The sequence below is a fragment of the Tenrec ecaudatus genome, chromosome 10 (assembly GCF_050624435.1).
Source record: "Tenrec ecaudatus isolate mTenEca1 chromosome 10, mTenEca1.hap1, whole genome shotgun sequence".
Taxonomy (NCBI): Eukaryota; Metazoa; Chordata; class Mammalia; order Afrosoricida; family Tenrecidae; genus Tenrec; species Tenrec ecaudatus.
Window position 1 is genome coordinate 110,544,075 of NC_134539.1, and position 26,687 is coordinate 110,570,761.

Consider the following 26,687-nt stretch of genomic DNA (forward strand, 5'->3'; position numbering starts at 1 on the left):
GCTGGGCTATTTTCCCAGGGAGGGGCCTGACAGCTAGGCTTCTGGGCCTCCCCCAGGGACATCACTCAGTGTCCCCCCCCCCCCCCCCCCGTGGCTGGTCAGGCAATGAAAACATAATCTGTGTGCCCCACCTGCAGGTGGGTGCCCACTGTGATGGGCAGGGGGTGCTGAGGTGGACTGCCAAGCGTGGCAGGAGCCAGCATTGTCCTCTCCCAGGACTGGACCAGAGTCAGCCTGGGCCGGGGCCCCTACTGACTTCCTTTCCCCACTCCCCAAAGACCACTCAATCTACACGGAGCAGAAGGAAGCTGTAGGGGTCACAGTGAGACAGGAGAACAGCTGGAAGGGGCCCCCTTTCAAACACAGGCCCAGCCCTAGGTGGGTGCTCGGGCACAGTGCTCACTGAGCTGAAGCTAGATACTGACTCTGAGGGGTGGCTGGGCCCAGCTTCTACATTTCAAGTCACACATGGGGGGCAGGGAGCCCCAAGACCTCACCGTGCAGTTGGAGCCAACCAGTCCTCTGAGGCTGTCATTGGGTTTGGGTAAATGAGAGGTGACAGCCATGGCCTGACCTCCACGGTACAGTAATGAGGGCCCTCCACGCTGGGGCCAGACAGTTTTGAGCAGTGAGGATGCCCGGAGGAGGAGGAGGCTGCTGGGAGGTAGGTGAACAGCTGGTGCAGCCAGGAGTCTCAAAGAGCAAGACCACAAAGTGAGGGTGCAGGGCTCCCCCTCCCAAACCTAGCCACCACCCAGCCCAGGCCTCCGCTCTTTCCCCATGATGCAGGGCAGGGCAGCTTCGCGAAGGCTGCCAGGACATCTCTTCCTCCCCACCTGGAGGTCACGGTGCGAGCTGTCCTACTTCTCTGTGCCACCAGTTGCTCTTCTGTGAAGTGGGGACAATAGGAGTTCCCTCATCACAGGATTCCCTGGGGGGTTACATGCAATAATGGGCGCACAGCACCCTGAAACCAGCCACCATGCCACCTTGGGTGCTGCCAGCCCCTTCGACACAGAGCAACAATGCCCAGCCCTCCAAGAGCCTGGTGGTGTGGTGGCACAGTCAGAGAAGACACCCATGATGTCTGCCCAGAAGGTCCCAAAGAGAGGGAGGGCGGGATGTACCCAGCAGGAGTCTGCTGAGGCGCTGGGCTGTTCAGCAGGGGTCAGGACTTCCCGGGGAAGACGCACACTTGTGGGGCAGGGAGGCCAGGCCTGGACTGGGACCCTATACCCTGACACAGGGGCTTCCATAGGCTGTCCCAGGGCTGCTGGGAGCCAACAGCTAGGATCATGCATGAAGCCAAGTGGTCCCCAGAGGCCTGCGAGAAGCTAATGAAACCCTGCAGAGGTGACAGATGACGGAGCATCTTGGACTTTTCCTGGGTTGCTGCCCTTATAGTGGTCCCTACAAGGGCAGTACTGTCTGACTCAGGCATGCTCCACGGCAAGGCGCTGCACCTGGCCTCGGTGACCACAGGCAGGAAGGGGCTCCACCCACACCAGCCGCCGGGGGCCACCCACCCAAATGGCCTCCTTTCTCGCAGGCAACACAATAATAATAACAGGAATTGCTACTACTTCCTGGCGTCCACCTTGGCCAGGCACAAGGTCGACGTCCCATCTTGACCACCACCTCCCGAGGTCACGTTGCCCTGTGTGACCAGTGAGACAACTGAGGGCCTGAGACCTTTAACAGGACAACGGTGGCGGCGGTTTCGCTGTGTCAGGCCCCATGTTGTCCGTGAAACAATGAGTGGATCTGCCCCAAGGGGGGCAGGGATAGCCATTGCTCCCCTTCCACGGATGGGGAAACTGAGGCTCAGAGGTTCAGTACAGGGAGGAGCAGGGAGCAGGCCTGGCTTGCACCCTCCGGAGCTGCCCTCTGTGCGCACGGCGTGGGGCCTGACAGATGGCTCTGTGACATGAGGACTGAGCCTTTCTGGTTGGAGAGAGGGGACTGCGGGCACAGCCTCCTCCCAGAGCAGGTCTCCACCCCAAGCGCTGTGTGGGCCCACGAGGTCTGCTCCAAGTTCAGAGAGAAGGGCGGCCCCCGGCCCCCAGTCCCTGGTCTGGTTTCACTTTGCTTGCCTCCCTCACCCACCGCTCCGGGCGACTCTCTTCACCAGGCCTGAGCGCTAGACCTGGGGCTTTTGTTTTGAAATGGACCCTTTAAATGGGTGGTCCAGCAGCACCACCATCTAGTTCCAGAAGGTTTCTATCACCTCCAGCCCCACTCTAAGGAAACCCCATACCCATTAATAGTGACGCCTTATCTTTCCCCACACCAATCCCCTGGCAACCACTAATCCACTGAGCGTTTCCAGGCACCTCCCTGTGCCTGCTCCTTCATCTAAATGCCCTCGCACAATAGAGGGCCGTCGTGTGTGGCTTCTCTTACTGAGCATCACTGTGCCCAGAGCCATTCCCGCGGCCGTGGCTCCCCCCCTTGCCCCCCTCTCAGTACTTTACTTCATCCAAAGGCGGAGTAGCACCCCACTGTTTCTGTCCTATTCCCAGGCATGTTGGGGGCCAGTCAGCACTAGAGCCCTTTTCTCCCTGAAGTCAGGACCAACTCTAGGGTTATCTTGGGGCTCCACTGGCTCCCTGGACCCAGAGGGGTTTTCTGAGCAGGTTTTAGAGGGGCCAAGGCTCAGAACTCAGGAAGCTCCCTTCGCCCAGCACAGGCTGCCCTGCACTCAGCACCACCGGACACATCGTCCCTCAGCCAGCCTGTGTCAGTCACGTCGACCCCAAAGAGAGCTGTATCGGATCTCAGCGACAGGCTGGGCCCTGCCTTCCGGTTGAAAACAAAAGCCAGTCGCTGTCAGGCTGATTCCCACGCAGGGAGACCAGGACCCCTTGCTCACAGGCTGACGTGGATTGTTCTGGGATGGTCTCCTGGGTGAGGCAGGCGTCAGCCTCCAGGCTAGTCCCGGGGGTGGGGTGGGGGTGGTGTCAATGCCACTATCAGTCTCAGAAGAAGTACTGCCGGAGTGCTCCTTAGAGGCGAGACTTTGTCTGACATACTTTGGACATGTCGTCAGGAGAGACCAGTCCCTGGAGAAGGACATCGTGTCGACAAAGTGGAGGGGCAGCGATGGAGGGGGTCGTTCAAGGAGATGGATTCACCCTGGGCTGCAACAACTGGCTCACGCAAGGAGCAATTGGGACAACTTGGCAGGACCTGGCAGTGTTTTGGAGAGTGTTGTGGGTCAGAACCGATTCATGGTCCCCGACAACATCCACAGCAGTACCAGCCTCAGCAGCTCCACTAGTCCTCCATACCCCGGTTCGCCCAGGGTGACCCTCAGTTACACGTTATGGGACCTGCAGACCTGGGGGAGGGTACGAGTCCCAGCGTGGGCACTGGGATGCCGGAGGCATTTGTGAAAGGCTGATGTGAATTTGGCAGTGTCTCTCTGTTAGGATCGCATTCTGGTCATGTAATATGGACACTGGAAACCATCTAAATGGCTCACAATGGGGAACAGCTACATTAACCGGAACTACCCATATGAACACAGCCCTGGTAGCATCATGTGCTAACTGCAAGGTTGGCAGTTCAAATCTACCAGCTAATCCATGGTTGAAAGATGAGGCTTTCTAATCTTGTAGAGAGTGTTAGTCACGGAAACCCACAGGGGCTCCACCGTGCTCTATGGGGTCGTTCTGAGTTGGCACTGACCTGACGGCAGTGGGCGTGGTTTGGTTTTATGTTGACTTAGACATGAAGAAAACTTACCTCTCACTGCCATTGAGTCGATGGGGACCCATGATGGCCTGTAGGGCAGGGCAGAACTGCACTAGCTTTTTATGGGAGTAGAAAGCCTGGTCTTTCTTTTGAGGAGCAGCTTGTGGATTTGAACTGTTGCCCTTGTGGCTAGCAGGCCCAACTGGTAACCATCACGCCACTATATTCAGGCAACCTCCCTTGCTCTACACTTCTATGTATTTGGTGAAGCCACAGGAAATTGTCCTTTGCACAGATTTACGAATGCCGGAATATCAGTTATTTCCTCTGGCCTACTTGAACATATATGTATGTAAATGGGACAAAGAAGGTCTGAGAGGCCACAAGCCAAATTGTGCCCGGTGGCAGGTTACCCTTGGGGAGGGACTCAGAACTGCGGGCGTCAGCTTTTTCAGAAACCTCAAGGCTTCACTTGAGTTATTCACAAGTAAACTTAAAAAAATATTTTTGTTTAGTTTTTATTTACCTTTTCTTTGTTTTTATACTTTAAAAATATCATTTTATTGGGGACTCTTGCAGCTCTTATCACCATCCATCCATTGTGTCAAGCACATTTGTACATAGGTAGCCATCATCATTTTCAAAACATTTTCTTTCTACTTGAGCCCTTGGTATCAGCTCTTTCCACCACCCCCCTCCATCTCTCCCTCATGCACCCTTGATCATCTATAAAGTACTGGTTTTATAAACTTTGTTTTCTTGAACTGAACCGCTGACTTACACCCTGAGGAAGCTTTGAGGGGGTTGTACTGGGACAAACAGCTCCCTGTCTTCTCAAATTCACTGCCATGGAGCTAGCTGATTCCACTTCACAGTGACCCTACAAGACAGGGGAGAACGAAACTCTCTATAGGAGTAAAAAGGCCTCATCTTTCTCCCATGGAATGGCTGGTGTCTTCGCACCGCTAATCCTGAGGTTACCAGTCCAGTGTGGAACCCACTAGACCACCAGGGGTCCTCTCCCCTCAAAGACAGCCCCTCCCTCCCCTCCTCTCTAAATAATCTGTCTTTTAGGCTCCTATGTATGTCTTTGTGTATGTGGTGGCTTCTGTGATCTTTGGATTAAAGAAACAATCCCAGGTACTTTCATCTCCCCAGGAGGATGTGGCCCAAGCAGAGAACCAAAGAAAGGGAGCCTGTGAAGGGGATGATTAGCTTAGCAGTGACCCTGGAGCTAGGACTTTGGAGGTAAGATTCCGTTAGTTCCTAAGCACTTAGTGAGCACAAGCCAGGGCTTTAGGGGTGAGGGCGAACCCTGCATGGGGCTGGTCTTTCAAGTCTGCACGGCCTCAGGGCAGACAACTGCAGCTGTCCACCAGCACAGGAGGAATGTCATGTTCAGTTCTGTTCCACTCTGCTCAATGGCAAACAACCAAGGCCCAAGAGAGGACCAGGGACACGCCTCCACCAAGAGTCCCCCATTAAAACACAGGCGCTCTTCAGGGGTTGGCCCTTCTTAGAGAGGCCCTGGAAGTGTGATGCGGGTCACCTCCTTGCTCCCAGCAGAGCAGGGAGCCACCATGGGCAGGGGGAAGAGTAGAAACACAGGGAGGTGACATGGCCCAGGTCCAGCTACCCAGTGGCCAGGTGAAAAGGAGGTTAGTGAGGTGGCTCCCCCAGAGAGGTGTGCCCACACCCATTTTTCCTTGAGATGAGGGTCTTTGGGGCTCTCTCTTCAATCCTCTCATTCTTCAAAGAGGTAGGGGGACCTGGACGAGTTCCCTTCCTTCTGGATAGTCCCACCAGGGGGATGACCAATGGCAACTGACTGACGACGGGAGATAATAGGGAGGAGCGGGGCTTGTGGCAAACTAGAGAGCAGAAGCCCCAAGGTAACAGGGATGCTGTCACTTAGCAGGAACGGTTTTTCCAGGGAGGGGAGGTGTTGGCAGACCTTCTGATTTTAGACAAAAACAAAACCAAATAAAAAAGCCAGCCCTTGATTAAAAAAATAATCTCACTACATTTCAAAAAGTTGTCAATGGATTTAAAACCCAAAGGCAGACTGGGTCCCTGTTCCCCTCCAAGGACAGAGGACACCTGCTGTCCCATGGAAGCCTTCCCTTTGCTCTGCCTCCTTCTCGGAGCTCCAGCCAGGCCGGTCCCTCTGAATTCCCCCCCGCCCCTCGGCTCCGCTGCAGGCTTTGGGGACTAATGGACCCCAGTCCACCTGACAGACATGACAAGTGCAGGGGGGCTGGGGAGACCCTGGAGGGTGGGGAGCGGGTGACTGAGCCTCCAAAACGCTAATTTCTCAGGAGCCAAGGGGTGGGGGAGGGCGGCCAGCAACAGCTGGCTCTGGGCAGTGAGCAATCCGATCTGAAAATAAAACATTTTACAATCCACAACCGTAGCTCATTAAGGATGAATGGATTGACTGGTATAAATAGCACGCTGCGTTAAGAAGTCAGGAAACAGCATATGCGTGTGATGGGGAAACGGCTGCTGCAGAACCGCTTATTAGCTCAGCGGCTGCTGTACGGTGCTAACGAGCCAGAGGTCTGGGGTTCAAAGCTTGCGTGGCTCACGTGGCTTCCTTCAGCTTGGACCCAAGAATGTATTCCACCTCACCCCGCCCCCCCACGCCCTGTGTGCAACGTGGACGCGTAATTCTGGACACACATGACGGGGCGTGAAACCATCGCGCAATTTGGCCTTCATTGCTGTACCCCACACCTGAGGCTAATGAGCAGGGGGACCAAGGGGGACCGGGAGGCATGATGTCATCGCTCCTGACCACGGGAACAGTCTGATAAGAGCCTGGGGCTAAAGGTACAGAGGAGCTTCCTGGTTGGTGACCGGCAGTGCCCAGGGGAGGAGGTGGACACAGGAGCTCAGCGCTGCGATCCTTGCCGGGCACCTCACCCCATGCCTCTCTTTGTTAATGTCTGATTGAGTTGTAACAAAGTTACAGTCATCGTCTAGCACACTCTGAGCTTCTGTGAGTCGGTTCAGCAAAGAATGAACGAACGGCGTCTGCCTGTCTGGTGGCCTGAAGGAGCTGTCCCTCTAATCTGAAGGCTCTGACCCAGCTCTCGGAGGCCAGGGTGGGAGAGGGTGCCGCCTGGCTGGGGGCGAGGATGGATCACTGGGCAGGTGGGGACTAGGTCCTTGCTGATCCTTACCACGCGGTGAGCAACAAAGGTGAGGTCTGCCTGCTTTGCTCCCTGCTTAGTGCCCATCATGAGCTCCTGCCAGTTTCTCAACAGCAGGATACCCTCAAGAATAGCTGGTCTCTGCTTGAATGCTCCCACTGACACGGAGCTCATTATCTGTCTGGCGCAAACACCTAGGTCTGTAGTTGGATGGCTATGGAGCTAGAGACACTAATTGCTCCCCTTGGCCCCACCCCAGCTCCACTTTAGGAAATGCTGTCCACGCTACGGATTGCATTTAATGAGATACAAGGGGGCAGCCTGGTGAGAAAGGACGGGCCAGTGGCTTCCTCAGAGCTGAGCCTGCAGGATGTGCACACTGGGCTGGGGAGAACCAAGCTGTGGCACACGGGGCGGGCTGCTGCCATCTCCCCCACCCCACCAGTCCCACCAACCTTTCTCTGTTTTGGCTTTAAAACCCAAACACCCCCAAATGCTTGGTTGTGACTCCCAGGAGCTCTAGAGGACAAAGTAGAACTGCCCCGGTGGGTTCCCAGGGCTGTCTATCTTTACAGAAGCAGAAAGCCTCATTTTCCTCCCACACAGTGGCTGGTCGGTTTGAACTGCTGACCTTACAGTCGGCAGCCCAACATGTAGCCTACTGTGCCACGAGGGAGAAGATAAAGCACAAAGGAGACATGGGAGTGTCGTCTCCCTGCTATAGCACTGGAGGCTGAAGGAAAAAATTAGACCCTTCCTCAGTAGCCTGGGAAGGAGCCCTGGTAGAGTAGTGGTTATGCACTGAGCTGTTAGCCGCAAGGTTGGCAGTTTGAAACCACCAGCTGGTCTTCGGGAGAAAGGTGACACTTTCTACTCCGGTGAAGATTTACAGTCTGGGGAACTCACAGGGGCAGTTCTATCCTGTTCTATAGGGTTGTTATGGGGCAGAATAGATGCCATGGCAGTAAATGGAGTCAGCAGCCTGGTGACACCCCAATTATTTAGGCCAACTGCCATGTCTCTGTATAGAACCCCAGTTCCTCTGGGTTCTCGGAGGTGGAGGAGTTGGGGCGGGGGATCATTTGGGCGCTACCTTCCCGCTCTGTGCTGTGCTCAGGAGGGATCTGGTGTGTGTGGGAGCCTGGGGCTGGGACTCAGTAAGTTTAGGTGCCTGGCTTGCTCGGTGGCCACAGTGTACGTGACCTTGGGCAGACTCTCCCCTCTCCCATTTGTCATGAAGAGTCAATTTCACATCCATGCTGCCCTGTAGGCTGTTCTGGGCCTCAAATGAGATAATGACCATGAGTCACAAAGCACCCTGGCTCAGGCAGCACAGTTCCGAATGGCTCCTGTCCCCAGGGGATGCAGATGGGGGGAGGGAGTAGGAGGTTAGCCAGGGGTGGGCCTGGGGAAGGGCCAGGCTTAGGTCAACCTTCGAAGCCTGAGCTGGACCAGACAAGAGAGGACCCTGTGTGCTTGACCCACCCAAATGGAACCTACCGCCAGTGTTTCACTGGACTGCAAACAGAATCACAATTCATGATTTTAAAAGAGAGAGAGAGAGAGAGAGAGAGAGAGAGAGAGAGAGAGAGAGAGAGAGAGAGAGAGAGAGAGAGAGAGAGAGAGAAGTGCTAATCAAATAAACTCCCCAACTGGAATAAACCCCATACCGTGAAGTCATTTTCTGAAACAGACCCTGAGGATGAGCCCGTGTGTCATCCCCTGTCCATCCAGTAAGTCTGAGCTGTGCTCCGGGAGACAAGTGGGGCTTGTGGGGTTGGGGGGTGAGGGTGGGGAGAGGCTGGGACCCAGGGCTCAGCAGCCTCTTTCATCTCAGCAGGGCTTGGGCGGGAGGAAATGGTCATCCATACCCCATTGAGTGGGGTCTGGGGTGCAGGGCACAGCAGACAGCCCTCCCTTAACCTGGCCAGGTGCAGCAGTGGGGGTTCCTTGGGGGGATTCTCACCTCGCACGTTGGAGGCCCAAGTTTGATCCCCGCCCAGCACACCTCCCAGCCACCTGAGGTGGAACGGTTTTCCGAGGAAATCCGGATTTCGACTTGGAAGAAAGGCCCGGTCCAGAAAGGTCTTCTGGACATTAGTCAGTAAAAGCTCTCTGGATACCACTAGTCCCCACAGGGAAGGTGCAGGACTTGACAGTGCTTTGTTCTACTGGGTGTAGCTCCTCATGAGCCGGAGTCCGCCTTGACAGCAGCTAATCATGATAGCCGTCACCACCACCACCGCCACCACCCGTCCAGGCCGCAGGGATGCGAGCAAAGGCTCAGGCCACTGATCCCTCCCCCTCATCTGGCCCAGGAAGAGGCAAACACAGCAATGCCTCTTGTGTTCTGTGTCATCTCCCAGAGCCCCAGCCCTAGCAATCCAGCTCCTAACACACACACACACACACACACACACACACACACGGTATAATGAGCCCCCTGAACACCTCTGCGGCCACAGCTGAGCAAAGACAAACTCTGAGATGGCACAGAGCAGCCCTGTCTCACCCCGCTGGAGCTAGAGGCCAAGCCGGAAGCCACGTTACATGCCCTCCCCATTGGGCAGCAGAGAACCGCAGAGCCCAAGGATGATTTGCACACAGATCGGCTTCCCTCTGATCAAGTCATCTTTCTGGAGCTTTGCAACAAGTGCGGCAGCCACCAAGGGGGGCGGGGGGTTCATCCAGTGCCCCCGCCCTTCCTGCTTTCATTAAGCAGGCTACAGAAACAAAGGCTGCCCGTCCCGCCTCCTTTGCAGCTAGGATGGCCAACAGGTCAGAAATGGAAGTCTTCTGGTGCAACCTCCTTTCTTTATAGGGGTGGCTGGAACGGTGGCAGCCACTTTGTGACTCTGAGGGAAAGATCAAGAATTGTAAAGCGCGCTCTCTCTCTCTCCTGGCTTAATTGAGCTGCTGAACCAAGTTGCATGTGCCTTCTGCAAAACGTCCTGTGTAAGGACAAACACATGTCCTCTCTCAGTAGCTAAAGATGCCAGATTAAGATGCTGCCCCACTGTCCCTACCCACAGGGAAATCTAGCCCGGAAGAGAAAGCCTGCAGAAGCACTGTGCTCAGTTCTAAAGGGACTGAGACCCAAGAGCCCTGAGCATTTGTTCCATCCTTCAGACCTGGCATCTCCCAGGGGAACAGAGAACTGGCAGTGTCTCAAAGTGGGCGCCTTTGGTCTCGGCCACACATGTGTAGCAAGCTGATGGAGGGAGTAGCACATAAAACCCGCTCCGCCTGGGGGTGGGGTGGGGTAGGGAGACCCCTGTCCGTCTTGGAGCAGGCAGGCAGACCCTGGGGCCAGTCACCAGGAGGGACTGAGGTCACATGTCCCCTGCCTCCTCCTGTCCTGTCATGGGCAAGTCAGCCTGGGAGTCACCATGGGGTCTGCAGACTAATCTGGGGTCCAAATGGACAGCCAGTGTCCCGAGGAGGAAAGAACAGTGAGCTCAGGTGACCAGCCCACCTGTCCTCCAGGTGCCAGAGCAGCCACCAGCTCCCTTGGGGGAAACCCAGGGGAAACAGTTTCCTGTGTGCACTGTGGCGCTTTTTAGCATTTTGATCTCTCAACGACGTGTACTGGGTTCTGGGTATGCTTGGAAACAGAGGGTCTTCACCTGGCTGGAAATCTAAGGACAGTAGCTTCAGAGGTACGGAGAATCTGCTAGATTTCCACTGGGCATGACAGCCACCTAGGTTCAGCTTCTCCACCTTCTTAGGTCTACTTTTCTTCTAGTCTGTCTCCCCCACCTGCTTATCCTAGCAATACACATTGTTCTGTTTATTTGGTACCAATACAAAGTCACTTCATACAGTCAGCTTTAACATCTCAGCCAGGCAAGTCCCTTCTACCCGGCTATTCTTTTGTTTAAAAAACCAAACATGTCGTTAAGTTATTCTCCAACTTCCTTAGGAACCTGTTTTCTACTGAGATCCGATTCATGTGACATGAAGGCCACCTTTTAGAAGTCTGTAACTTGTCAGGTTTTAGTCCAGTCACTAGGTTATGTGACTATCGCCACTCTCCAGTGTCCAAACACTGTCACCACTCCAGAGAGACCCTCTGTCATCCATCAGCAGCCACACCCCCTTCTCGTCCCGGCCTCCACTCCCGAACCAAAGCCCAAACTCAGTGATGTCGGGTCCATTCTGACTCACGGAGACCCCACAGCACAGGGCAGAACTGCACCTGTGGGACTCCGAGACTGCACCTCTGAAGAACAGGAGGGGAAACCTGGTCTTTCTCCCGTGCGGTGGCTGGTGGTTTTGAACTGCCGACCTTGTAGTTAGGTAAGCGGCCCAATGCGCAACCATTACACAACTAGGGCTCCTTCCTTCAGCCCCTGGCAACTCACCAGTCGACTTTCTGTCTCTATACGCTTGCCTGGGGTGCGCCTTCCTATCAGAGGAGGGGCAGGAGGCGGTCTACGGTGTCTGGCTTCTCTCACGTAGCATCAGAGCTGATCCGCGTTGGCACGGGGCTCAGTTACTTGCGGGCACTGCCGCCGTCAGAAGCCTGGGGCTGTGAGAAACTCCCTCATCAGGAGGTGACTGACTAAATCAGGCGCACTAGATGGTGACGCCCCACCCAGTCTAGAGACAAAAGGCCAAATCTCTATTTATTGATCTTGGAGAACAATGCCTGCATGCTCTCTAGCCGGCCACTCCCTCGCCTCGCCCTCCACTCCCATAAAAAGCAAGCTGTGGAACCCCGAGTCTACTTTTGTTGGTGCTGCTGTTTAAAACAAAATCAAGAAAAGCACCCCCAACCCCCACCCCCTCGTGTCATGTCTATGACTGTCCGGGGCATGAACAAGAAGAGGCTTGGAGATGGGGGATGGGGAGGAAAGGCGGCGGGTTTCTTAATTTTGGCACATCTTCGAGTTGAAACGAACAATTAACCCAGAGGATTTACAGCAGGAAGCAAAAGAACCTGCCTCAGAAACATCAATATGTTCTACTTGATTGTTCTGTGGATGAGAAAGTTCTCGGCTTGTAGGCATCGATTACCCTTCCTGTCCAACAGGGTGTGAGAAAGAGAAAGGGAGTGGGCTGGGCTGGGCAGGAAGCATCGGGAGCCAGAGGGGCTGAGAGTGTGAGATGAGAGATGGAGACAGAGACAGAGACAGAGACAGAGACAGAGACAGAGACAAAGACAGACACACAGTGACAGCAGCCCGAGGAGAGCTTCACGGTTGAGAATCAGCATTAAGTCAATTCTCAGAAGGTGGCAATCAGTCTTCCCTCTGTGTCCCCTCTCCACCATAATTCCTGACCCCTGCTGCCACACAGCATCTGCTCTGTGTCCTCAGACACCCGGGCCTAGGCTGGACCTGACACGTCAACAGGACACCATCCTTGGGCTCATGAATTTGCCGGAATGACTCACAGACACAAGGCTGCTAGTTTTAGTAAAGGCCAAGGGCGTCGAGCAGGGTGGGCGCCGGGACTTTTCTCAGCCAGTTTGGCGTGGCAGCCTAAAGCTGTTGGAGGCTGGTTTGTGTATCCGCCTCCGGGTGAGTGCTGTCTGCTCTGGTGGTGGACACAGTGGCCGTGCACAGAGGCCGGTGGGCGGGGGTGGGCCAGCCCCCAGCACCAGGCTCAGGATGATCCCGGTCGCTGTTTGACCTCACCGTGGCATCCGTGCCCAGCCTGTGCACCCCCTGTAGGGTACACAGGATCTCAACGCAACCAGAAAACCCAGATCCTGGTGTCCTCACAGGCTTCTGGGCAGCCCAGCCACCCAGGCAGGCCGGGACTTGAACAACTGGCCTCCCAGGGCCCGGCTACTACTGTGCAGACCATGGGCACGGAGCCCTCCTGGCTCTCCTTCCTGCCCACCTCACCACTCTCAACCCGCTGCACCTCCCCCTCCTGAGCCTGCACAGCCAGCTGGGGCCTTTGGCCTCACCATCTGGCTGCCAGTCACTGCCAGGCCTCAGGTCACTGTCTAGGCGGCCAGCTCCCAGGCTGTAGGACACAGGTGATGGGGCTGGGCTGTGGTGTGCTTGGCACTGGGGCTGGTCTAGATCGGGGTGGAGGGCGAGAACATGAGGAGCCTCCTGGACCCCTTAGCTCCGCCCCAGCAGACTCTGTGAGCATGGGGTGCCGAGTCTGGGCGGGCAGAGCCACCGGCCTGTTGGCTCATGTAATTAAAAGGCCACCTGCATTTGCAGGGCTAAGGAGGCACTAGGCACATGTGGATGTGCGCATGCACATCTGAGCCAGGAGTCAAGGCTCGTGTGTGTGTGTGTGTGTGTGCCAATCATAGCTGCCTCCTCCTCTGCACCCTGGAGGGAACATCCTAAATCTGATAGCACCCACCCAGGGGGTCCCTGGGTACCACAAACAGCTTTGCAATTGTCTGCTAACTGCAAGGCTGGGGGTGTAAGTCTACCCAGAGGTGCCTCGCAAGAAAGACCTGGCGACCTTTGGGATCACAGTTCTCTGTCACACACGGGACACCGTGGATCAGAGTTGCCTGGATGGCACCTGGTATATGTGTGTGTGTGCATGTGTGTGCGCGCGTGTGTGCACAGTCTCCCAGCTGCTGCTTCTACTGTCACACATCTCTCCCTTCTGTCGGCGGGACTGCGGCAAACCCAGGCTCAGGCGAGAGAAAGGAAGCCCCAGCTCCAGGGGTCAGCAAGGGACGGAAGGCGAGAAAGGGTCACTTCTGTGCAAGCCTCCTTGTTCACCCTGCGGGCTCCCTCCATGAGCTGGCCAGCCCCAGAGCCCCGCTGCCCACTGCATCTGCCCGGGTCTCCAGCCACACCCAGCCTATCCGGGCTGTGATGTCTGGGGACGTGAGTTCTTGGGCACCAGCGGAGCAGCCCGGATCCAGCCGCACCGGCTGCTACAAAGAGGACACAGAGAAAACGTCACCAGAGAACGGACACCCAGCTGGAAATGCAGGTTCTGTCTGGGAGGTTTGGTTCACCAGGAATTTGTACCATCTAAATTGTACTGTACTTTGGACATGTTGTCAGGAGAGACCAGTCCTTACAGAAGGATATCATGCTTGGTAAAGTGGAGAGGCAGCGAACAAACAGAAAGGCCTTTGACAAAACGGAGTGACACAGCGGCTGCAACAAGGGGCTGGAACATACGAACAACTGTGAGGACGGAGGGACGGGAGAACAACTGTGAGGACGGCGGGACGGCAGGGCTTTGTTCTGCTGTACAAGGGCTCCTATGAGTCAGACCACGACAGATGACATTGTTCTACAGTGTTTCACTCTTCTCTAATAGCTATCTGCTATTTTTGTAACAACGGAGGAAACCCCCAGAGCATACAAAGCCAAAGACCAAGACGGTGGGAAGCCCATGGAAGCAGCTGATAGACTGAGGGTCTTGGGTCCCTCTCCCCCGGCACCTTAGGCATCAGGGTGCGCCCCTCACTCCTCTGGCTGCCTCTGTCTCTTTCCAGACCCTTGGACTTGTGTCTTGGGGGTGCTCGAGGGCAGGAGGCGAAAGATGCTGGAGGGAGACCCCTTTTGACTTTGAGTCCCGGCTCTACTCCCCACCTCTGCTCCAAGCCTAGGCTCTTCATCCAGAGACACAGGTTATTGGACACCCGCCCGCTCCACCTCCGGGGCCTGCTGGGAGACCGACGACTCTGCAAAGAGAACCCCGAAGGCTGAAGCCTCATGCCACCCACAAACCAGGCTCTGCTCTCACGAGCGGTGGCCCCCTGGGACACACACACGCACGCACACACACGCACGGACATGCACACACACACGCATGGACACCCAGGGGCAGCCGTTGGGCCCAGAGGCACCTTGCTCATTAGCCCCAGGGAAGCCAGGAAGTCTCTCTGATGACGATTCAAGCCAGGGAAGAGACGGCGCAGTCCTATCTTGGAAAGATGCATTTCCTGACTTGGCACAAAACTTTGGTCAGCATCACATTTCTGCAAAACCCCACAGGGCTGTTCATAGCACCCCAGCTACACATTAGCGCTCATCTGTGAACCTGTCCCAGCGGCCTCTCACCATCACACCTCGCCATGCTGCAGGTTCGAGACACTTGCTTGGGTACCGGTGGGGACTGAGGACACAGGGTGGGGGCATCAACATGAGGTGGTGGCGGGCTGCCTGATGGTGCAAACATTAGGCGCTCCCCTGGGAGGGGGCTCAGGGGACTTGACTTACCTCTCCCTCGGGCCCAGGTGTAGATTCGACTGGTCTCAGTGCTTCTGGGCTCTGGCTCGGCTGGCTCCACTGGCATAGGTCGGAAGTGGGGGTCATCAGCCCGGCCGGGGGTCTTCAGGGGCAGGATATACTTGGGGAGCCCTTTGTAGAACCAGGCCCCTGACCTCTTCCAGACCTGGGGATGGGGGACACATCTGCTTAGAGCACAGGACGTAAGGAGACCTCTCGGTACCGTGTATGGATCAAGTCTCCTCCTGGTCACCTTCCCATCCTCCCTTCCTGTGATGGGAGGTGGGGGTGGGGATTCTGCCTCTGCCCTCCCTGTCACGGGCCACCATCTCTCCAAGGCTCAGGACACTGGGAGCCTCATCCTACAAACTTCCATGTCTCAATTCTCCCACCTTTCTCCTGCTCATGCAACCCACCACCCCTGTCCATGGTTCCCTGCTTTGGTCTCTGACACTCAGAATCCCAGCCCCCTACCCATCCCTGACCAAGAACTCTAGTGAAGGGAGTCCCCCAGCCCCCTCAAGCCCCCACTAGCCACAAGGCAGCCTGTGGGCGCTGTGAGCAGCCCTCACTGCACTTCCTGTCCTGGCTGGAGGCCTCCTGGGGGTACAGAGAGGGGCCCTCGTGCAACCCACCTCCACTGCCGCCCCCGCCCCCCACCAGCCGCCAAATCATTCCAACTCTCCCATGTGTGATGCCCAGGCCCCAGTGTCCTATCTTGAGACTAACACCCCTGGATGCCATAGATGTCCTTAAGGCCTTCCCACCCCTGTGGCTGGGATCATGCTTACCACTGTCCCTTGGGACAAGGGCATGGGGTGCTCAAGAATGGCCACAAAGCTCCAGACTTGGTCCAACCGCCTCCAGGGCAGTCACTGGCCTCCCCTTCCTTGGCCCAGCCTCAGTCCCATCCTCCTTGAATCTGGGGCATCCCAGGAGCCCCTGCTGACCCCACAGAGTCCAGGCAGGGGCTCTTAGAGCTAGCAGGGGGTCACACAAGGCTTGCCAGGCTCCAAGCAGATGCAGAGTGCTCTCTAGTGCTCCTCTGGGGAATGATGTGGGTTGAGGGAAGCTGGTGAGATGGACAGCCCTGAGGCTAGCCTGTACCCTGGCCCTGACCAGACTGGACCCTTCCATGTATTCTCGCTGTGGCTCTGGGCCTCTCTAACCGCGAGTTTCCTCATCGGTGAAGTGCAGTAACGAGGCTTGCCGAGAAAACTGCAAAGAGGGCAGCGTTGCACAGGTTCCAAAGGTGCTCAGCAGATGCGGCTCCTGCTCCCTCTGGCCGGACCCTTCCCCTCTAGGCCCGAGGAGGCCCAGGCTACTCTGAGGGCTGACACAGCTCTTCCCGAGAGCCTCCAGGGTCGAGACAACCTCTGTAGCCGGCAGAGGACCTGAATCTCCGGGAAAGCCACAGATTAGAAGTCAGAAAGGAGCTGAGATAAGGCCCTGGAATCCTTACTGCCTCCTTGAGAAACATGGAGGCTTCTAATCTCTCTTCTGATAAAAGAAATACATTAAGGGTATTTAGTCAGGAGTGTGTGTGTGTGTGTGTGTGTGTGTGTGTGTGTGTGAGAGAGAGAGAGAGAGAGAGAGAGAGAGAGAGAGAGACAGAGAGAGAGAGAGAGACAGACAGACAGAATATGTGTGTGGGGGAAGGATGGGCCCTCTTCAGAGCAGAGCAAGCTTGGTGGTTCAGAGCAGACAGACACTCTAGGTTGGGTTTGGGTCTGTCCCCAGAAGCTGTGTGGTTTGGAGCCCCCAGCTTGCTGATCTCGGCATCCTCACCAACAGGAGGGACTTGAGAATGCATGCCAGACCCTCACTGCCCAGTGCTGTACGCCAAGTGGCCGCTCAGCAGCCCGGTGCTCATGATCCCCCCCCCGCCCCAATCACTCTCCTCCCACACAGATGTGCACAGGACAGCGTCCTCTGAAGGAAGACTTTACCATCAGAAGGCCAGGGTCAGCCCGGGTGCTCCAGAGCTGTGGTTGCTTAGGGCCCGGGCCAGCAGAACAAGGCAAGACACTCGCTCACTGCCATCAAGTCGATTCTGGCTCCGGGTAACTCTAGAGGACAGAGTAGAACTGCCCTTGTGAGCTTCTGCATCTGTGACTCTCTTTCTGGAAGCACAAAGACCCTTTTCCTGAGGAGCGGCGGGTGGTTTCAAAGCACTGACTTTGCAGTTAGCCGTCCGACAGGGCTCCCGGTGAGACAAGATAGAGTGTGTCCCAGCCCAGGATCACATGTGCTCGGGGAGCACCAGGGAGCCCGGGAGCCACAGTGGAGGGCTTCTCTCTACTCTGCTGGCCGGCACCGAGCTCACCGACATGGCTACAGTGACCCTCGCTGGTGCATTGGCATGAACTCAGCATTGAACTGCTGACCCACTGGTGGAGTGTGCTTCTTTTTGCAAGGAGACAGCACCAAGCCGGACCCAAACACACTGCCATCAAATCGATCCCAACTCACAGCCCCCCTGGAGGATGGAGTAGTGAAGCCCCTGTGGGTTTCGGAGGCTGTAAATCTTTCTGGAAGCAGAAAACCTCTTTTGTCTCCCGAGGAGCCGCTGGTAGGTTCCAACTGCTGACCTTGTGGTTAGCGGCCCACCACGCAATCCACTGCACCACCAGACACAGTGGCCACCTCTCGATGCTCCAGAGAAGTGAGCCCAGAGCCTGGCACACGTTACCCAGCCTGCTTGTGTGTGCTTCTCGGGCAACACGGAACCCACCAGGTGCCAACAAATGCTTCATGAAACCCGCTCTGGAAAGCTGCCCCTCATCGCCAGCCCACAGTGTGCAGGCACTTACCGGTGCAGGTAACTCTTGCACATGGTCTAGAGTGCACAAAGCACAGAGGTTCCAAGCCTCCTGTCCCATTCCCAGAATCACCCCGGGGGGCGGGGGCAGCTCTTGGAGGCAGCTCTGCTGCTACCCCCACTTCCAGAGGGGAAAGCTGAGGCTCTCTCAAGTTAAGGCACTTGCCCAAGGCCAGCCTGCCATCTCGGTCTCTGCTCCACGTTGGCCACCACATGGTCTCTCTCCTCGCTCCCCCCCATAGTTGACAGGTGCAGAGTAGATGCTGGCAGACTGTGAAAGAAATCCCTGGGAGCTTGTCACTGGACCCCTGAGGGGAGGGAAGTACTGGACAGTAAAGGAAGTAACCTAGGCAGTAACAGCTGGTCCTGGAGGCTGCCGTAGGGCTCGGGAGGGTAGGCATCTAAGGCCAACGGCCACAGCAAGGCAGCTGGGCTGTGGGGAGGTGGCAAGGGGCTCCCCCAGCCTCCCATGGCTAAGTTATGGGTTGTGTCCATTCCTGTTAACTCTGCCCATCCGATCCCCCGAGCCCCCACTAGAGCTTGGCCCCCACAGGAGCTGGGCCTTGGGGACCACGGGAAGCAAGCACTTGAGAGCCATCTGTGAGGGGTGGGACTCACACCACACACATCCCCTCTCCCCCTCTTCTTGCCACATTTATGGCATTGTCCTCCCTGAGCCGAAAAGCACGTGCTGTTGGTGGTGTGAGCAGCTGTCAAGTGGGCCTCTGACTGAAGGAGACCCTCTGCATAATGGGACAGAATGCCACCTGGTTTGGGGCCAGCCCCGAGGTTTTGACTTTCGGGAAGTAGACCGCCAGGCCTTTCTTCCTCCTCTGTGTCTGGAAGTTCTGCTCCGCCTGCTCAGTGTCATGGCAACATGAACGCCTCCACTGAGAGGTGGGCGGTGGTTTCCATGAGGCCCACTGGCTGGAATCGAACCCAGGGCTCCCACATGAAAGAGAGACATCTACCTTGGAGCCTCTGTAGTGTCTGAAACGGGGATGCTCACAAACGGTCTCACTAAGTGGCTGTGTGTCCACTCTTCTGTTCCCACCCGGAGGGGCCTGCTGAAGCTCAGTGGGTGACATTTCTCACCCCCTCCCTGGGCAGTCATGTACTGTGTGTGTGTGTGTGATTATTATGCGATTTCAGAAGAAGAGGAGCGTGCAGATGTAACCTGCCCTCCCCGAGCTACGCACATGAAAGCTTGTTCCATGTGAAGAAGTCGTGGCCGCCATCCTCAGTTTTCCAGGGAGCCAGAGTTGAGATGGAGTCCAACTGAATTAAAGCCAAGCCCCCCACTGATGGACATTTAAGTTGTTTCCAGTGTTTCACTCAGGTGAGCAGGGCCCCGACTTGTCACCTTTGCACGGGCATCCTGCGACAACTTCTGTTTTAGTCCCTGGGGAAGTATCCCGAGGAGTAGGAGGTCTGGATCAAAGGAGGCAAGCCCCTTCTTGGTCAGCGACAGGGACTGTCTCTGCACACAGGTGCCCCCAGGCTCGCCGGAGGAGGGGCGGGGCAGCACATTCCAGCCACCTCCGTTTTGGGTTGGTTCCATGCACGGTGACTCTGCCTGTGTCGCCTGCTCTCAGTGCTGACTTTTGGGAAGCGGACCACCTCGGGATGGGCTTGACCACCAAGCCACCCCCGGGGACCCTGTCAGGACCCAACCCAGTGCCGGGTGTTGATTCTAATTCCTAGTGACCTGCCCCCACAGGCTTCTGTGGTAGGGACATAATCTGTCAACTTGTGAAGGGGTGGAGTCTAGGTTGTCAAGCAGGTCGCAGCTTGATGACCTCATTTTGGAGGCAGGAAGGCAATAAATAGCTCACTGAAGGGCAGACACTCTCTGCTTCATCTTCCTGCTGACAAGCCAGATGTGCTATGCCGATGGAGACAGAGCCCTGGGGCTGGAGGAGCCACGCTTCCACCACCACTGGATCCACAAGACTTTCCACCCACTGGCCTGTGATCTTCCTGCATTCAGTGTCATTGCATGGTTGCATGAGTCTAAAGAGGAATTTATGGACTAGTATCAACACATGGGAAATATTGGGCTTATGGGCTTGATCTGGGCTGGAATGTGTTCTTAATGGACGATTGCTCTTTGATCTAAAGTTCTCCCTTACACACAGATGAGTGTCTCTGGATTTGTTTCTCTAGTTTCCTGGACTAACATAGCTTCCCAAGCTGTGACCCTTATGGAAGAGACTTCGAGTCTTTTTCCCACAGAGCTGCTGGTAGGTGCGAACCACTGACCTCTGAGCCAGCGGCCCAGCACTTTAACCACAGTGCCTCCAGGGTTCCTAATACGGGAGCGCCAGGAAATCTGTGGGAAGATTTCTACTCTCCTCGAATTCAGATTTCCCACATCTTGAAGCACCTTCGGATTTAGGGCAGGCGTTCTGGTGGGATCTGGGGTTCACTTGGTGGCCCTTGCTTGGGAGCAGTTCCCATGGGTTGGTGGTGTGGGGGACATGCATGTGCCATGTCTTGAGGTCACTAGAGTGAGGCATCATAGGAGGGAAAGCAGGGTCCCTTGCTGTACCGTGGTATATGCCATAAGGGGAGACAACCCCCACCTCGTGCCCACCCAGCCAAGGCGCTGTCTGCAAGGGAGTGGACAGGCCCTCTCTGAGGATGACTCAGCAAGGTGACCAGTCCTTAATGTTGCCTGGACTTCCGTCGGGTACAGAGAAAGCCACGGGACAAGACCCTGTGTTTGAGGATCCTGGAGGGCCTGGCGGGGATCAGAGCTCAGGAAGGACTCCCTGCAGCCCCCATGCCTCCTGCCTGTGGTGCTGTCGCGTCCCCTTCCTTGTCACCTGCACCCACCAAGCCCCCGCCACCACCATCATGCCCACAATGCCCACCACGGCCCCCTGGAGCTCTTGGCAGTCCAGCTCAGTGACTGACATGGCTGAATGACTGGCTTGGCAGCCCTGGGCACTTGACTAGGACGTGTCCATCTGCCTTCCTCCGAAGTGACTGGGGGTTTCCATCCAAGTCCTCTAGACTCATCACATGGATTTCTATTTCAGATGAAAAGGGACACGGGGAGGAAGTGCCCAGCAGGGCGGCTGCTGGAGACAAATCCCTGAAGATGGACCCTGAGAGTGAGGTGGCTGTGAGTCTCAGTCCCTCCACTGGTGCCTGGAGAGACTCCCCACCCCCTACACACAGCTGCCCCTGCCTCCCAGGGGGCCCTTTGTCTCAACCTCACTTCCTGTCACAACAAACAACCTCTAGTCCCACCACCTCCCAGAACAAAACCAACCCTCCCTGATCTGCGGGGTGCTCTCCAGACAAGCCCAGAGTTATCAGGCTGAATTGTAAGGACTTGTCCTACCCCTTTGACCTCCTCACACCCCCCTGCTGAAAGAGAAAGTAAATTTCATAGGCTTAGCCCCACAGTTAGTGCTGGGGGCACTATTACCCACAGGTCTGCTGGATGGGGGTCTGGTGGGCAGGTCTGGGACAAAGCTGATGGGCAGTCATTCCTTGGTCCAGGGAAAGGGTATGACGCCCACTGTGGCAGGGAAGGGCATGGCCACCGAAACAAGCTATTCCCTCTGGCTGCCCGGGACACCTGGTGACTGTGGGCCAGAGTCACTGAGTCCGGGAGCCCAGGAGGGGAGGTGGATGGAACAGCGAGCATTTTGGAAAACGTCTTCCACCGGGAAGAGCAGGCTGCTGAGATGCGTGCAGTAAGGCATCCCAGTGGGCCGGGCTCCTCCTTGCCAGCCATGCACATCCAGACACCCTCCCCAAGAACAGTGGCTGGACGGCCGTCTGGGCGGGCAGATGGGGAAGGCGCCTTTTCTGGAGAGCCCGCCCCCCCGCCCCCCAAAAGCCATGCTCTCGACTACACGCGTGGTTTACTGTGATAAGGCCAGAGGAGCAGCCAGCCTTGAAAATGCCACTTAAGGAGAAAAGCCCCACTCTGCAGGGGGTGGCCGGTGGCGGCAGCCAGCCCCCCTGGTACCAGACTCCACGCTCCGCTCAGAGGGTTTCATTAGAGTTCCAGCTCACGGCCAAGCTGGCTGCGGATCCAGATGGACATTAGCCAAGCTCTTCCCAGGGAATTTTAATTACCATGATAACAATCGCTAATCATTGGCATTTCCTACATGGTGGTGGCTGAAGAAGGTGGTGACTGCCAGGGCCCTGCAGGAAAGAGGAGGAGGCCTGGGGGGCAGGGGATGTGGGAGAAGCTGGCAGCAAAGACTCCTGTCCCCTCCTGCTGCTCAGTCCACGGTTTGCAAAAGCGCCTGGCTCTCTGCCTCCCATGCAGCTCTGCTCCAGAGCCCAGGGTGCTCCTGGCCTGAATTCAGGTGTGTGCTACCCAGAGGTTCTGTTCCCCATGCTCTCTACCAGATCACCCCAAGGGCCAGGGCCAGGAGTGTGTGTGTGTGTGTGTGTGTGTGTGTGTGTGTGTGGTTTTTGCACATGCTGTTCCTTCCACCTGGAGTTCCCTGTACCCGCAGCTCCATCAGGGCCCCCCTGCCCTGCTCCCCATCCTGGCAGCCGGGAGCGTGTCTGCGCAGAACTAGGGCCCCTCTGTGGTGCTGAGGGCATAGCGGCACCTCTGGCAGGGCGCCTCACCCAGACGGGAGTTCTGGCCTCCTGCCGACCAGGTGTGGGAAGGCCCTCCTGCCGACCAGGTGTGCCCGCGCCACCTGGCAAACCCAGCACCCAGCGAGCAGTGGGCATGCAGCAGGACTGTTCACTGCATACACCAACCAAGAGGACGAAGCAAAGGCGGTGTCCCCAGGACGCAGATGTGACTTTGTCTTCAGAGACACCATGTCCTGTCTAACAAGCTCCAGCCTTGGAAAGCATGCAGAATGGTGTGGTCTTTTTGCTGACCCTTCAGGCACACTTCAAGGGGCTCTTAAAGGACCACCCCATCCAAGCAGAGGGGAGATGGCACCTTGCTGCTTCCCTGAGCATGCGCACACGCACGGAACGCTGACCTCCCTGCATGCCCACAAGACCCCCTCCTCTGTGCCCAGCCTCACCCATTGCCCGCCTTCCCATGTCCTGGCCCTGAGGGACCACTGCTCTTCTTCCCACAGGAAGCTTTCTCATGCGGTCCTTCTCTCTGCCCTGGTTAACTCCTCCCTCACCTGGATGAAGTTTAACACCCCCACCCCCAAGGTACATTCACGGAACCTCGCTTGCCTCTCTCGCTGCAGCTCTGTGCGTGGGTGTCTGTGGCCCGCCCCCGAGTGAGAGAGCCGCCCGGCGTGTCCGGCACCAGCCAGCAGCCTGTCGCTGAATTGGCCTGATTCACGGTGACCCCATGCACGATGGGATGCAATGCTTCCCGGGGCTCCGCCAGCCTCCTGAATGGCCGTAGACCGACCTCTGTGGCCCACCGGGCTTTCATTGGCCGATTTTCGGAAGTAGCTCACCAGGCCTTTCTTCCTAGTCTGCTTTTGTCGAAGAAGCTCTGCTGAAATCGGCTTAGCGTCATAGCAACACACAGGCCCCCAGTGGCTGTGCATGGGGGCTGCCGGGTGGGAAGCAAACCCCATCACCTAAGAGAAGGTGAGACGCCTACCCCAGAACCAACAGTGCCCTTATAGATGGCCCACCAGCACCTGTGCAAATTCAAGGCGCTGAGTAAGTCAGGCTACCACGTTAGAGAGAACCACAGACTCTTCGAGGGAGAATCTACCCAGGAGGCTGTCGTGGATAAAACATGGCCCCAAATCATTCGACCCTTCTTCCATCAGAAAACAAATCACCAAACCCACCACCACTGTGTCGCCTTCGGCTCCTAGTGACCCTGCGTCGGATGTCTGAGGCTGTAAACCTTCGTGAGAGCAGCCAGCCTCGTCTTTCTCCTGGGGGGCAACTGGTGGGTTGGAACTGCCAGCCCTGAAGGTAGCAGTCTGGTGCTGGAGTCTCTCTCTTCTTGAATCTAGTCTAGACTTGTGACTTGCTTTGCCCAACAGACAGCACGTATGTTTATTGAGCTCTTGGTACATGCTAACATTTGGCGCACACTTTTGGATTTCATTCTCCCAACACTCCCACCAGAGCGCCATCTCCAATGCACAGAGGAGGAAACTGGGCGCCGGGAGAAGGAACGGCACTGACAGAAAGGCGAGGGGACCGGGACAGCGGACTCCAGAGTCTGCCTGCCTTCTAACTACTGCTGGTAAAATTCACTGCCAGTCACCGATTCTCTGCTGCGAGCATTCGCCTGGAGACACAGGCTGTTCGAGACCAGCATCTCGGTGCACAGACAGCCCTGACACACCCTCTTAGTGCAGGTACAGCTGAGGAAAGGTGGGAGGGGAGGTGGGGGAGCAGAGACGCACACGGCCTGAGTACCAGCCAGCCCTACGGAGGGCGTTAAGGTGTTCTTGCCAAAGCTGGCGGAAGGAGAAAGAGGGGCGCAATACATAAGGTTACCTATGTGACTATTTGAAGCTCTCAAGGGAATAATGGGACTGTGACAATTTAGAGGGGGAAGGGAAGTGGAGTCAGCTGATGGAGTCAGTGCCCTGTTTTTAAAGCATGGAAATGAGACAAGCAACGCAGACTCTCGAGTTGATCAAGGAGGCCCTGGCCCTGAGTGTGATGGTTCATGCCCAGGCCGGTGGTTCAAATGCACACAGACAGGCCTTGAAGAAAGGACCCGGGATCTGCTTCCCCCAAATCAGCCTTGCGAACCCTCTGGAGCAGAGTCCTCTGGCACTGGTGGGGTGGCCACGAGTCCAAATCCACTTGGTGACAAGAGGTCTTTTCACGCTGAAACGTCAAGAAAGGCCTGCTAGGAACCGCTGTGTGAACGAGTGAGCGGTGAACAGCCATGAGGTCATTGTGATGAAGACGGAAGACCACGGGCTTCGGCATGGAAGACACCTCAACGTACAGAAAACCCAAAGCCCCACAAGTAGGCCAGTGGGCAAGGCCCTGATCAACGAGGAAGACAGCTCAAGTTGCCAAGGGTTCCATTTCAGTTGGATCCACGACCGACGCTCAGTCAAAGGAGGCACTGCGGTGGGCAAATCAGGGCCAAAGAGCCCCCTGAGGTGTAGAAGAGACCCGAAGATGTCACTTTAAGGACTTAGATGCATCTGACACAACCGATGATGTTTTCAATGGTCTCGTGCGCCTGCAGAAGCTAGACGCTGACCACGGAAGACTGAAGGACAGATGGATTTGCATGACAGTACAGGTAAAGAACATGGACTGGACCACGGGCTGCCGGAAGCACACACAGGTCTGTCTTGGAAGGGACAGCCAGGATATTCCTTAGAAGACACAAGGGCAAGGCTTCGTCTCCCTTACTTGGGGATGTGATCAGGAGGGACCAGGCCCTGGAGGAGGCCATCATGTTTCGCAGAGCAGAGGGTCAGTGAAAGAGAGGAAGCACGCCCCTCTCAACAGGCTGGACGGGCACAGTGGCCTCAACAATGGGCTCAAGCGTAGGAACAAGCGTGAGGACGGCGCAGGACCCGGCAGTGTCACTGTGGGTCAGGACCAATGTGGTGACAGCTGATAACATGAAGACAAATGAATTTCTGATCCATGCTACGGCACGGGGACGCCTTGACGAACTCTGCTGAGGAAATAAGGCAGAAGCTCAGGAAGCCCCCTGGAGTGGTCCCATTTATATGAAAGACCTAGAATGGACAAATGTCTACAAATCCAAGTTCCTTCGGCTAGACACAGTGGCTGCCACAATGGGCTGAAACATAGCAATGATCGTGGGGTGCCGCAGGACCGGGAAGTGGTTCATTCTATTGTCACATACAGGGTCCCTGTGGTGGGAGCTAATGTGCTGGCACCTAACAACAACAACAACAACAACCGAGGGGGGAGGGCGAATAACTATACAGGACCTGGAGCTTCTCTGAAGGGCACGGAGCGATTTGGAAACCGTGGTGACGGCTGAACAACATGCATGTATCTCATGTCACTGAATTCTACGTGTAAAAATGTTAAGTGTTTTGTTTGATATATATAAAGAACACACAGGAAGTGTGTATATGTGTATACTGCCTTCTATAGTTTCACCGCTGTGAAGAGAGATTTCCCCTAAGCTGTCAAGGTACCCTTGCTCAGGTCTCTCTGCACACGTGTGTGCACACGTGTAGACTGATGTTGCATGTGTGTATGGTGTATGAGTGGGTATAGTGTTTATCGGTGTGTGCATGTGTAGTTGTATGCATGCATGTCTGTGTGTGTGGTGTGGTATGGGTGTGCATGAATGTGTACATGTTTACGTGTAGGTAGTGTGGTATCATGTGTCTGCATGGGAATGTGTATAGTATGTTATGGTGTGTGTGTGTGTGTGTAGTTTGGGATCATGTGTGAGTGTGTGTAGTGCAGTATAGTGTGTGTGTATGTATAAGTGGGTATGGTGTGGTATCACGTGTACACATATGTATGTGTACAGCATGCAATGGGATACATGCATGCGTGTGTGGTGAGCCTTCTACCATCCCACCGCCCACTCCAGCGGGGTTTCGTGGCTGTGACCTTTCAGAAGCAGATCGCCAGGCCATTCTTCCGAGGTGCCGCGGTGTGAATTTGAACGACTAGCCTTTTGGTTGGTGGCTGAGAGCTGATCTGAGTGTGCCACTTAAATTCATCCTGCCCAGACAGTCTCTCTCCTCCTGGGAGTCGCTGAGCCATGGCCAGTGAGTTCCCCTCATGCTTCCCAGACACCCTGAGACCCTCTCGAGCTCCGGGAAGCAGAGCCCCAGCTGCCCCCGCTTCCCCAGGTGAGGAAGCTCCCGGCCGGTCCCATCCTGGAAAGCAGAGCCAGCGAGTCTCCCCTTCCTTTCAAGTGGGGTTTCGACAAGCAGGGCAGCG

The 26,687-nt window shown here is 56.2% G+C and overlaps 1 protein-coding gene across 3 annotated transcripts in view; it reads right to left on the reverse strand.

The window, feature by feature from the left end:
- RPH3AL (rabphilin 3A like (without C2 domains)) overlaps positions 1–26,687 on the reverse strand; it is a 187,813-nt gene that overhangs the window by 11,839 nt on the left and 149,287 nt on the right. For all 3 annotated transcript variants that reach the window (XM_075561239.1, XM_075561241.1, XM_075561240.1), the window contains exon 7: positions 15,017–15,191. In XM_075561239.1, coding sequence (XP_075417354.1) covers positions 15,017–15,191 — 175 coding nt within the window. The remainder of the gene's footprint in view (positions 1–15,016; positions 15,192–26,687) is intronic.